This window comes from Bombus terrestris, chromosome 14 (assembly GCF_910591885.1).
Source record: "Bombus terrestris chromosome 14, iyBomTerr1.2, whole genome shotgun sequence".
Taxonomy (NCBI): Eukaryota; Metazoa; Arthropoda; class Insecta; order Hymenoptera; family Apidae; genus Bombus; species Bombus terrestris.
Window position 1 is genome coordinate 9,808,488 of NC_063282.1, and position 14,131 is coordinate 9,822,618.

General features: G+C 39.7%; 1 protein-coding gene across 1 annotated transcript in view; it reads left to right on the plus strand.

Annotated features, from left to right (window-relative positions):
* Window positions 1-7,281: 7,281 nt before the first annotated feature.
* The window catches only part of LOC100646390 (zwei Ig domain protein zig-8), a 460,535-nt gene continuing 453,685 nt past the window's right edge, over window positions 7,282-14,131 (plus strand). Inside the window, exon 1 of the mRNA XM_012316538.3 lies at window positions 7,282-8,601. Coding sequence (XP_012171928.1) covers window positions 8,526-8,601 — 76 coding nt within the window. The 5' untranslated portion in view covers window positions 7,282-8,525. The remainder of the gene's footprint in view (window positions 8,602-14,131) is intronic.

Genomic DNA, 14,131 nt, shown 5'->3' on the forward strand with positions numbered 1-14,131 from the left:
ATGTGATTTCTTTTAATTGCTCCGTTTGCATCCACTGCGTTATTGGTTAGTTGGATGTTGTTCACGACATGGTTGTTTCATCTTGTTCGAGAGGTTGTCACTAGGGGTGGAATCAATTTCAGTCAAATCAATTTTAAAGAAAATTTTACCTGGAAAGTATTTGTATATATTTAGAAAGTATTAAGCATTTTCATGAGTACAACTTGGAACGACTTCGAAAATTTTTAGTATTTGAACATTCATTATCTAAATTTTTATGGATGAATTATGCATGTTACATATACAAAACGTTTTGAAATTTATTAATATCGAAATGAGAGGCGGTTGTCGTGATTATATCGGTAAAATTTCACACGAATTTCGAACATACAGGTTTTAATAATTCCTTAATGATCTTTCGTATTTTCCGTAACTTATGAACGAAGTCGTAGTCATACAGTGGGTATTTTTTTTTATAGAGAAATGTCGTTACGTCGGTCGATCCTCTACCTAAACCAGCCCACACACCGCGGGCAAGATGGCAGCCAGATCCTTACTGCATACCCTCAATAGTCTCAAGTACCCTCCATAAATCTCAGGAATTTTCTAGTTAAAGTCCTTCAGACCGTACAACTATTCTTTCATTGAATTGTTTTTTAACGTTTATTGTCCATTACGGGTTGACACAGGAAAGTTGCTTTTTCTCACATATGAGGCCTCCCATTAGCAACTTTATCTCGAGGGCGGTTAGCATCCTCCCTCACTCACCACCATAGCAAATAACCAATTAACAACGAAGCTTATTTCCCTCACTCTCCTAATCAAAATTGTTATCAACAAATCCGATGGTCCCGTGGGCTAGACACACCCATCCTTAGCTTTCCTCCGCTACAGCATCGTCACCGAACTTCACTGATTTTCCATCTTTCAAATAGTCAACATCCTTTTGACCGGGTTTGCACCCTTAGATCAGTCAATTACTTCACTTATCCATACGCACCAGCGCAACTATCTTCTTTACAAAGTTATTGAAATAAAATGTGATTTATAACTTGTTATATCAGTGTCATATTTAATTTAACTACTTCTATTATCTTAATCAGAACAGGGGATCGATCATTTCGTGGCATCGATTATCTAATCGTAACGGGAATTTACAACTCCCGTTGACGTGCTTCCTCGCGATTGTGTCTCTCCGCGAGTGGTCGAAACAAATGTTTATAGAGAAATTCACGATAAACGAGAATCCGTATGTCCACATATCATTTCCACAATTTTTTTTAGTGGACTCATGAAAAAATCGATTTGATCGAAGTCGGTGAGAATTCGAAATTTTGTCAACGAGCAATCTCTCATAAATTAACAAGTCCTACGTCTCGTCGCACCTAAAAACGCCACGCTGCCATTTTTTCGTCCTCCGGAAAAATTTAAGTTTCATCTTACGTTTCTTAGAAAAAACAAGAAAAAGAAAGCAGGAGAAGAAGGAACTAGGGGGAGAAAAAAAAGAAAAGAGAAATCAGGTTCTGAAACGTAACTCCACGGCAGTCGAAGGATCCGATTATCCTCGGCAAGCTACTTTTCAACGTGTTCGTGAATTTCAAAAGATCATTTGAAGAATCTCAAAAAGCGCCCGAATCTCATCCGCGAAATTCTCTGAATCTGGAAAGCTGCTCCGTGTAATTCGGTCGCCTTCGAAACTTTTGAAAGAGAGATCGGATTAATCATTCTTATCGTCGACGGTTTGAAGCCTTGGACATCGTTCGTAACCACGAACGAAGATAAAGCTCTCGGTCGATTGTTCCTTTAAACCCTCTAATTCCGATGCACGTTTCCCCACGTGCTCGTTGTTTAAGCTCGATTGCCTCGCTGGCAATCGTTTGCGAGTCCTTTCTTGTCAATGGGCCGAGGAAAATCACCGAGGGAAGGAAAGGCGGCAAACCGGTTGATAGCTCTTCACCGTGGCAACTTGCATGGACAATTCTCCTCGTCTCGTTACCTTTGTGAAACGCAGAAATAGAGATTCAACCACTTCACGAACGCTCTGCGTTCGCGTTTCTCGTCCTGATTTTCGGAAGAGATTTGTCTTCGATGAATCTGCGCGAAGAATCATTGCTTCGTGAGGGAGTGGTTCAAAGATAGAGTAGGGGAAATGAAGTGTACGAGAAGTATCTTCTCGGATTGAAATCTCTCTAAGTCTTTGAGGGATACGGAGTTTGCTTCGTTGCTCTTCCATTTTATTGCTCGAAGGATACGTAAAAATTTCAGACCTGAAATTTATGAAATGCGAGGTGACTTTTTAGTTTTATGCGTGCGCCATTGTTTCACTGCTGTCGGTTCTTCTGGATTATCGCAAATATTGGACTGATTCTTTTTTAGTTAGTGAGAGAAATGATTTTTTATTAATTACCAATGACAGAAATACGTTTCCTAGGATGGTTTTATAAAGAAAGCATAGTGTACTAGAAACTAGCTTTACTGAAAATGAAAATATATCTCTTCATGGTGATCGAGTGACTTTCACGATCCATCGAGTGAAAATAATAAGGAGATGAAAATACACATGTGCAGAGATAAATGATGATTAATAATTTTACCGTCAAACTTTTACAGTTGTACATTCATTATATTACCAAATATAATCGCACTGTTATAGTTTCTCGAATCTGATTACGAGTCAACATTCCTGCGCTAATCGTATCACAAACAAATCCTCCATTATCACCACGTTGTACCCCAAGCATCGAACCTCGGAAACCGATACTTCCACTTGGATCAACACAAATCCTTCTAAACAAACTCTCTATCTCTTTCTCCTCCTAACTAAACGTGCTTCGCACGGTAGAAAACCTGCAACACGTAAATTGCATCTCAATCGAGATTAAGCTGAGAAATCTCAACTATAGTCGTTTGCGGTAATCAACCACCGTGGCCAGTAATCAGTTGTGATGTTATCGACGTCAGTTTCTCTAAGCAGGCACGTGAATCTTGATCGTCTTGGGAGTCCATGTACTCGTAGGAGTATCGTGGCAGGTCAGCTACTAGAAGGCTGCGCACAGAGTCCGTATGCTCGGTCGTGCGCCATGTAACACGCAGAACATTCTGTACCAGATCCGTTCGATCAATCCGATGTGAAAGGTATTTCCAAGCACTAGGTCCCTATGTATCCTTTTACGTTGATTCTGGCCGGCGTGTACACCGGCCACTGCCTTCTAAAGCTGAGTAGAAAAGCGGCGCGATAGAGTGATAACGCGGCTGAAAGAAAGTGGCTGTTCCATTTCGCCGGATCCGACGTTATTGGAACGAGCCTGTTAAAAAAGGTTGTTAAAGATGAGGAACGGGGCAACGTTCGCCGACTGTAGTTATAGGCTCTCTTCTCTTCCAAGAGATTAATGGAGCCGCGAAATCGTTGCGCTGCTGATATTGAGCTATTAATGAGAGAAGGGTTCTTCTTTGCTTGCAGTACGAGTTTATTAGAGAACGATGCGGTATAAGCATATTGATTTCGTGCGTTTGAGGTTTGGATTAACCCATTTACCTGCCAATTTTATACATTGTCGAACAAATTTATGTATCCTTTCTTCTTTACCTGACCAGTCTTCGATTTTACTTGAAAGTACTCTTTCTTACATATCAAAGAATTCATATACAATTTGAATTTGTCGCGTTTGGGTTCGAGTCTATTTGAAAGTACTGCTTCTTGTTCTCGAAATGCCTATGGAACCAATCACTATTCGAACCTACTTGCGACGTGTTTCAGATCATCACTCGACCCGACTAGTGCTGTATAGCGTTTCGAAGGTGATCCTAGTTTAGAAACTAAACAAGGACGATTTAGACGGAAGGGGTTCGACGATGAGATGCCTAAGAGATTAAGTAGCGAAGGGTGCAGTACTCGATACTAGCTGGTTACGTTTAAGCGCTGCTTTAGGTGAAGAGGGTGTTTAGAAGGGTTAATCTGATCGCCTTTTAGTGAAATACTATACAATGGCTGTTGGAAGTACTCGAACATTTATTATAGAAAACTGTTATGTGTATATTGTGCGTATTCTATACAATATTTTGAAATTTTCATTAGCGCTTTTCAAATTTTACAATGTTTCTTATAACATGGAGGATATATCCATAAAAAGTTTCTACAGGTATTCGACTGCTTTTGTGAGTCACTCCATATACATTACATGTATAAAATATAATATTAATGTAGTATCGTGGACAAGTGCTCTAAGAAATATTGGGTGAACCATAAATAATGTCACGAGAAAGCCTAAGTGCGGACAGGCCCATCAATGTGTCGTCGGTTCTTCAGTCGAATAGTTATGCGGAAAGAAGGTCTACGTGACCATGGCCACGGACGGTTGCGGAACACGTATGTGAGGGTCTATGAGAAAAGACAAAGGGGTGCTTAAGGGAGAAAGACGAATTAACAGTCAGTGTGAATTGAGAAGTCAGAGTGTTGTCAGCGTTGTCAAGGAGTGCGGTCCGCGTGAAAGAGAGCGTTGGAACCGTGGTGACGAGAGTTGTAAATTAATTATTTAGTTGTCTTAATTATAGCACATTATTGTATTTAGTTCACATTAAATAACCATCGTTTCCTGTTTAATCCATTTTAAATAAATAATAAATAAAATCTTACATTAATATTAATATATAATTATATAAAATTCGCATGATGTTCTAATTCGATTGTCAGCCGCTGTATATCTTGTGGATAGTATTAGAATTCTGTGAAGCGAACTTCGCTCATTGAATCTAATACCCGATTTTTCAATATACTATATTGAACTCGATTCCATCACTAGCAACGACTATCGTTATTTGTAGCATCTCTACTTCGAACGATTGCAAACCGACCAAAACAATATTTACGAGCATGCGGGCCGATAACTGATACGAAGTTACAGGTACGAATGATATTTCTTGTCCGTGTCGGGCAGCCGTAATTGTTTGCTGGGCCGGTCGACGAATTATTGAACTCTCGCAAGCAAGAGAGTCAGCCAGTGTTGCCAAACTGCAACACATTGATAGCGACGCGTAATCTGTTCCTGTTTACAGAAATTTATTGGCGCGAAATCCGGTGCCAACTATGCAGCGACGCCTCGTTCTCTCTCTATGGCCGAGTGGTGTTAATGTTCCCCAAAGTACCATGCGCGCGTTATTAAAACGCGGCCAGTTTTCGGCCGGCCAACTGCCACTGCCACGCTGAAAACTGCTCGATCGAGCTCTTTCAGCCGAGCGTGCCTCGCGGATATTTGGAATTTTGTCAAAATTGATAAAGATCGTTGCGCTGAAGAATTTTTAAATTGCAATGAAATACGCCAGGTTTCGAGATTCTTACTCTATTTTGTAACTAAACACTTAACTGTCATTTGTTTAATTGGAAACAGTATTAAATGATATTTAATATAACGTCTAATATTTGACAATTTTATAAATCACGAATTCGAAGCAAAGGAGTTTGAGAAAATTTTAAAAGTCACCAACTAACTCTGTTAAGATGTCCTTAGATTTGGAACGGAGATCAGGGTAGGATGTCGGTTGTTTAATCTCGTATGTATCCTACGCAAGCTTGCCACAAAAGAGACACGCAAGCATGCAATGTAGGGGCGTCGCACATGCCCTTAATTTGGGAAACCAGCCCTACATCCTAACTTCCACATCCCAACTTTAGGTATTCTCGCGGGTTTGTGATACGTAGTAATCGCTATTGAGAAGCAAGAAACAACTGCATGTCGTCGAACTTGCTAATTAAAACCGTGAATTCCCTTGCTCGTGTACAATGAAACTAACCCGTATCATTTAAGCCAGAAATTTCTCAGATATCCCAAAGTCATTAGTAACTATGACCTATTTAACGTTATTGATTAAAATTACCGAAAAGCCGAGTCCAGATTGCGGTACACGCAACATCCGTCGAAAGAGAGTTTACTTTAACCAGAAGGTTAAAAAAAGAGAATGAAAAATACGAGAAAGAAATGACTAAAATCGATATTTTATTAATAGAGCAATTTTCACCAAAGTTTCTGCAATTTAAATATTTGAATAGTACACGGAATAGAGGATTTTACAAAGGTGGATTTTATAAAGAAAGCTTTCCTCGTAAGTCAAGGAGGGAACCTGGCTTGCATACTGGACGATAATACGCGGGGTACCTTCTTTCCTCGAAATCCTATGCTCTGAAGAAGGGAAACGTGAAGATTAGTGCGAGTCTCGTGCTGTTCTTAAATGCAACGTGCCGCGGATAGCCAGCAAGATTCAACGTGGAAACCACGATAACGAAAGCTTTATACAGTCAGTAGGTTCACGTCTGGACGTTGAGAAATAATTTATGTTGTATCCGTGCAAAATGTTTGCGGATTCCATAACTTCTTTTCCTCTAGACTTCCATATTTTCCTTGAGAGTCGTGGCCGTCATAAATTTCCGACTTGCCACCTCCTTTAATTGCAGTTAATACTGTAATTTATTACCAAAGAATTTTCATTATCTCGATCCTTGAACGTATATACATCGTCGCTCAGAATTATATAGATATTTCGCTCCATTTCTATCGACAATAAATTATGAATGACACATGAGCTTCGAAAATCTACTTAAAACTACCTTGATATTCGAACGAATCGATCGCTTTACAACGAGTGATCGAGCCACGAGAGGCAGAGAACCATCGTCATTTTACTATATTCTTCGAGCAGAAATATTAGATGGAACTATAGACGTTCACTAGAATTTCTACAAAATTTTATCTTAACGTTTGCATTTGTGACTATTTAAAAATGATAAACGGGAAGAATCTCTCTGGTAAGGTGCTGGAGAAGTTCAAATCTATTCGGTAGTTCTTTTTGCGAGTATCTTTTTTATTTCCTAAAGTATTCATGAGGAGTTTAAATCTGTCGCGTTCAGGTTTGAGTCTGCTCGAAAGTTTCCCTTTTTTTCAAGATACAAAGTTCAAATCTAGTCGGTGAATGTTTAAACTTACCTGCAACGTGCTAATGAGCGGGGTTGTATCGCATTTCGTATAAGTTGCATACACGAAACCTAACTCATCGACGATCCTTTCAACCTGAAGCGTCCGAATCTCCGTCGAAAATCTCGAGGTTCGTGCTTCGAAGTAAACCTCCTGTGAACGTTTAACACCGTTGGCTCGTTTCAGCCGGAGAATTCTCCGGATTCTCTGGCGAACGTGGGATCTCCTGTCACGATGCCCTCAAAGATCGTATCGCGTCGGTAAGGGCTGCGTGGCAGCTGACCCGACGACAACGAGAGCATTCCTGCACCGTTGCACCCGAGCCAGTCGGTGCTCGAGCGCGTCAAGTAGAAGTGGTCTGCGCGTAACCCGTCCGCGCCTTGGTTCGCAGTGAAAACGGAGCGCATGCGTCGGTCGGGAGACGCCAGGCCGCAGATTCATTTCGCGCCGCGACGCCAAGCGGCTCCGCATCCGTGTAAACGCAGCTGGTCCATGTGCGTTCGACGTCGGCGCGTGCATGCCGATCAGGACAATCAGTGTGAGACGCGTGTCAAAGTATCGTGTACCTTCGCGCGTGTTCTTCAACGATTTTCGAACGTAATCTTTGTCGACTGCATCATCGAGTGATTAATCGAGTGGATACTTTGGTAGAGCAAAAAGGAATTACCGTAAGAACGACGTTGTCCCAGACTGGTCTTTCAGATGAATTGAGAGGTAAACGGGGACGAATGACGCGACAGACGAGCGACGATCGCGCCTTGTGGATCGCGATGATCGTCAGCAGTAAGGATCCACGTGTGATCAAGCGTGGGTTTCAACGCGGTTGCACCAGTCGAGCACTCGACGCGACACTAGTCCAATCTCGTTTCTGAGGATCCTGTGGAGAAGTTCGCGAGATTTTTCGCCTTGCCACTGTGGATTTCTTTACGTGACTTGTTGTATCGGTGATCTGTCCGCGGGATCTCACGTGTGATTTATCGTCCTTATACGAGTTCTCGTGGATTCTTCCATCTCGATTCTTTGGTTCGTAGCTGATTTCCAGGTGTTGGATCCTGTACGGCAGAGGCAGTGCGTTATCCGCGAGGAAATTTATCGTGCTACGGACGATTAACTTGACGCAGTGGGAGTATACGTTGCGAGTGGATGCTTCTCGTTGAACGTCTGATTCTCTGGTGAAACTCGGTTTTCGCAATCGTCACGCGTGAACCTCTGCTTGATCCACGAGAGTCTTTGTGTTATATATGTCTGGTAATAGTGACTGTAGATGCTACAGTGAAGTTCGAATCGTGTACTCAGAGACCGGAACGAGTTGCATAACAGGGTCTCTGCTTGAGTGTGTGTATATATATATAAGTATAAATAATATATAAGTATAAAGGAGGATATCGTGCAAAGAGAAAGTGCACGAGAAAGGAAGCAAAAAAAAAAAAAGAAAGGGTGGAGAAGAAAGACGTAGCTGGAGTTTAGAGCCGATTTAACCAGCTCTATCGGCTATCACGATTTTTCTCTCCGGTGTGTGCACCAGGAGAACGGTTCTACTAACAAAACGATCGACGGTGAGAACGAGTGAACGCGGTGTTAAAAATGCTGTGTCGTTGGCTCGCCATCCTGATACTCGCTGCATTTCTCCTGGTTATCGAAGGGATCGCGGTCACTCAAGGTACGTGCAACCGAACCATCTCAAAAATTTGCAGAACGTGCACGAACGTTGCTCGACTCGCTTCTTCGAATTCGCTCCTTCGAATTCACTTGGAGCATCTGTGTAAGAGCTCTCGTAGGTTCTTCAGAATGCATTCGCGTGCATGGGCCAGGCTTCCGAACGTTCAACGGCCAGTTTCTAAGATTCTAGTGGAGTATGGTCGCTGATTCGGTATTCGCGCCCGTATGCACCGATTGCTCTTGCGGGTGCATCAACAAAGTGCGTGACAAGTGTTGCAGAATGAAACGTAAAAGTGTGAGAACGTTCCGATTTTGCGGTTGAAAAGAGATTCCATTTTGTATTGTATGTATGAGTCACCTCTTAATTCCTGATGAGTTTGGAATGGTTTAAATATTGGAAGTTCTGGTATCTCCATATGTTTCTTGAAAGTATTTATTTGTCGGACTGTTGTATCAATCGCAGGATTGGGTTGTGTGAAGTTATAATTACTTGTACTATTTACTTTAACTGGCACATATTCTACGCAGAATAAAAATAGATCTATTTTACTAGATCTAGATAATCTCTCAATGCATGTCAATCATTAGATTTTAACGGAAACTGTATGTTTCTCCAAAGCTACGTTGGAAGAATTCTTGAATTCTAGAACTTTTAATTTCTATAAATGTAAAGTAATGAAATCAATTAATCAGTAAAAATGTACTTACATTGAGCTATATGGAAATTACTTAAGTTAAGTACGCGTAGCTTAAAAAACTAAAGTTTCATTTGGCTAAAGGATATTTCATGTACATCGACTTAATACAGTGATAGGTATATAATGCTCAAGCTACTTTTATTACGATAATACGCAAAAATCAATGCCACTACTTCCAAACAGTTATCGTGTCAATACAGTACACGTGTTAATTCTCAAACAATTTTCCTCGAAGTATCACAATTCACGCTATCTATGCCGTTAACGGCTTTAACTTCCAGGGAAAGTACGACGTAAGTTGCATTTACCGATAACCCCGAGCCATAAAAGACGGTACAATTAATTTCGACGCCTTAACAACTCGGTACACGCGGGCGCCGCATTAAGACGCATCATTCACCTCAACGTTTCTTCCTTTCCCTCTCTCTTTCTCTCTGTGTCGCGTAATGTGACTGTTTGCGGACTCAAGTGTCTCAGGGAGTAGTTTATGAAGCACTTTGGAAGGCAGGCGCACGGAGCTTAAGTTTCGAAGCCAGAAATTTCGTTTGCCATTCTGCTCGATAATTCCGCCTGCACGCGTGTTCTTCGTGTGGATTTGACCAATGCAACGGGAGCACGCGTTTCACCGACGCGAGTTACTCGCTGTTCCATGAACTAATGGCGAGAAAAACGTGGCTAACAAACAGTGGCAAGCCGCACGGTGGAATGCTAATGAACAGCACACGATGGACGCGTTTACAAATTAAGCAAGACGTCAACGAGAAACGTTGCACGGAGCGCCGATGCTAATTGAATAATTAAAAGTCACCGCGGTTGCACGTCCGTCCACTGGAAAATGCAATGTCTGTGGTAGCAGTGACACGCTGTGGCAAAGCAAATAATCACCGGCCGTAATTGTGCAATCAGAGGAACGCGACTGCTTAAGTGGCCACGGCGAAACATTAGGCGGGGAAACTCAGACGCGTCGGAAATAATACCTCCAGTCGAATCTTGATAAAATATGGAAATCACTCATCGACTTACACTCATTCACGGATAGATAGTATTTCAACACTTACCGTAGAAAATCACAACTGCGTATTTGCACAAAATATATCGTAGTTTCGGCGTATTATACATTTCGCGTAGGCAATCGTGTCTCATTCTAGCGCTAACAAAATTACAAAATGTTTTACACGACACGTATAATGTTATAAAAGTTTTTTTATAAGTGTGGGCATACTTTCAAGAGCCACTGTATGCGGTTATTAGCGATGAAGACTGAATACATTGTGCGGACTAGATGTTGTTACAAAATAACGTGCCTTTTGGAAAAAAGAATATTTTTGAAATTTGTTAGCTATCTGTCAGAGTGACTATTAAATTTTTGTAAATTCCTCGATGAGTAACACAGCACGTTCAATAATTCATAAATAATTTCGCGTATGAGAGAACATAGCATAATGTGTTCGCGATTGGAATTTCAGATTAGAGATAAAAGTATATACGTGTCCACTACGAAAAATAATCCCGAGCTAAACTCAAAAATATCACCTCCAAACATTTCAATATTTTTATAACACAAATTAAATCAGTCGAAATTAATCTCGAACATCACGATTCGAATTCAGTATCCAAAGCGATCGTCTTTAATCCTAATTATATATTTAAAACGATTATTCATACCGTATACAAATTCTTTTTTTACTAAACATACATATGTCTGCGTAAAACATCTTGTAATTTCTATACACAGTTTCGAATAGGTTGTCAATTTATCCCATACGATCTTCATATTTGTATTTCATTACGGTGCTAATGAAATTTCAAAATGATTTACGTAGCATACACGATATACGCATAAAAGTTTTCTACGCTAAGTGCTCAAATACGTCCATGAGCTACTGTACGTGTACTTAATACGACGTTAAACCTATTAAAGAAAAGAAAGAACGAAGTGAAGAAACGAAATGTACAAATTTTCGGAAAGTGTTCGGACTGACAAAAGATCGTACCATTGAATTCCTAAAGCGTTCGACAAAGTCAGCATGCATTAAAATGCAAGTTTTAGCCGGATGAAATCTAGAAATCGATGAACGTGCTACGAGCGTGGATGCGAGCTTACAAATGGTTGGATCTTTAGACGATAACCAACTTTCAACGCGGCATGAGGTAAAGCTCATTCATCATCGTGTACTTCGGCGCGGCGCATTGTCCGCATCACGTGCACGCGCCCCGGGAACATTAAATCGATTCTCGTTCACGCGTGATTTACCGCGGTGAATTGAATCGTAAAGAGGCTTGCGTGCTTACGATTTTTCCTTTATAATTGTGCCTCGATTCTCTCGTTCTACGAAATCGCCGTCGTTCAGCGAAATTTGCACTGTTGGCACCGCAAAATAACTCGACAAACCCATGAACGCGACCGATATTATTCTGGTTATGTTCACGAGATAAAAAGTTTTGTGCTAGACTTTTATGCCAGACTCTAATTAGAGATAATTTATCAAGATGCTTTAACTCTTTGTATATGGGAAGCGTTTTAATATCTTTTTTTATTAACTCGATAATTAAAAATTGAATTCGAGAAAGAAGATTCAAAACTCCTTACTAGAAAATAAAATCTTCGTTAACGAATTTTCGACGTTTTTCCTTAGCTCTCTTTGATATGCAATTAGAACCAGTATTTGTTCGAACGTTCCATTTTTTGGCAGAAGTTCGTGATAAAAATGTTACGAACTTTCTGAACGACCCAGTGTTTTACAACAATCTCATAAAAATGAAACACCCAATGTCCGGCGTATTTACGTAGAAATTTTTAGCAGAAAGTGAAATATACGATATACGAACATGGTTTTTAGTATATTCTTAAACATAAACCAAAAAGGAAACGCGAAATCGCATTGGTTGCACTTTATCATCTCTGAGCCTGAAAAGGGGACAAACAATCGCCTTATTTATTTTTCTTTCTCCGGAGATCTCATTCTGTCTCATTGGATTGCATCACGTGTCAGGAGCCGTTTAGCGGTTGCTTTTTCTTCGAGAATCGAGAAAATTTTTGCACTGAATTCGGCCCTTGATACGCCGCGACACTGCTTTGCTTCGCTTCGTCGAACAGGATTACTTTTTTCCATGTATTTTCGGCCAGTGACAATCGAGAAAAACTTGTTAAATATTTCTATCAGCGAAATATCGTTGGAAACCTGTTCTTTGGCACCGTTAACAGTTTGATAAAAACGAATGTACGCTACCGTTGATATCTAGACAGTTTGATCAATACATAGCAATAATATTTGCATTTCTATAAAAAAAATCTGCAGCCAGGAAAAATTCCAGAAAAACATTATAATAATATAAATATATAACATTAAATATAAATATAAAACATTGTTATTGTTCGTTCAATTCCATCGAATTTTAAACATGGAGCGAGAGAAGGAGAGAATAATTTTTGGTCACAGTTTTATAAAAAGTTTTATAGAATTATTATATAACTATAAATATATTTTTACGTTCAAAATAATCTGCAAATAGATATTTTTAATTTTGTATAGACTCTGCGCTTCTAAATTCTATCGCAGTGAATTATGAAATACAAATGCACGCAGTTTATTACACGTAGACTCTATTCGCCTGGGGATCGTATTAATTTGAAATTGCTTGAGCTTAAATCCTACCGTTACCGTTATGGTTGTAAGGGAACAGATGTAGGACGAAGGAAAAGCCTTTATGAAAACATTACCAAGTTCCTTATTATTATCAGACAATAAATAACTTTACTGACTCGTAGTAAAGAAACTTTGCGTTCGTTTCCTGAAAGAAAATTACAAAGAAACGTTTAACTATCATTAAACAACGATTCAGGGAAACTTGTTATTTGGTTCTTAGGCGTACTAAAAAAATCTCCAGGCAATGTACGATCTCGTTAATTTTAATACCCTCTTACAGATAGTATCGTAATTTTTCTGAGAGATTTATGAATTACTTTTGATTTTCATTCGAAAAGTAGTAGTGAAGAAATCGCGTAATTCTTCCGTTCTTCGTTTATATTTTTATTTTTATACCTAAAAGAATCAGCAAACGTTGCAAGTACTTGTTGAAGGAATAAAAAAATTGGACAATTACTTGTCAGTTTTAGCGGCGATATCTCCTATCATATAACCGAGCACTTTCGATTTAAGTTTTACAGTGACATAACATGAATTTCTAAAATCTTAATCATTGGCTAGAAAGTGTCTGAAAGTTACTTTATACATTCTCTGTGCCACAAACTTCGGCAAAACTAGAATATAGAGCAGTTCCTCTTGTCTGGCATCAATTTTATATGTATTTTCCGTGACGATGAGCCGAACAACTTTTGAAACCAGGTTTGATTGCTTTCTATATGAAATGAAAATAATAAAAATAAAAAATAAGAAAGCAACTAATTACTCCAAATAGAGTAACAAATAAATTTGTTATTTGAAAGTAAATTTACTTTCAATTAAATTTCAAAGCCTTATATGAGTAATAAATTATCTTCGAATAACTCGCCTGCAAAATCTTTGAAGAAACTTTCAACGTATTTGATCGATACGGTCTGTGAAAATTAATATTTACGATATTCCGTGTCGGAAAATAGGGCTTCTCGAGTTGAGAAAAAATTGAGGGTAACCCGATTCAACAGAACATCATGCAGGCAGCATGAACGAACAGATTCAACGTAATCACGCGTGTATCCAAAAGAAAGGCACTGTATCGAGTGTCGAGGCAGAGCGTGCTCGATTTATGTAATACATAAAACAGAGCACGGCTTCGCGATATAAAGGCAGAAGTCTCGCGTCAGGGTGCTTGGAAGCACAGTAACCAGAGAGA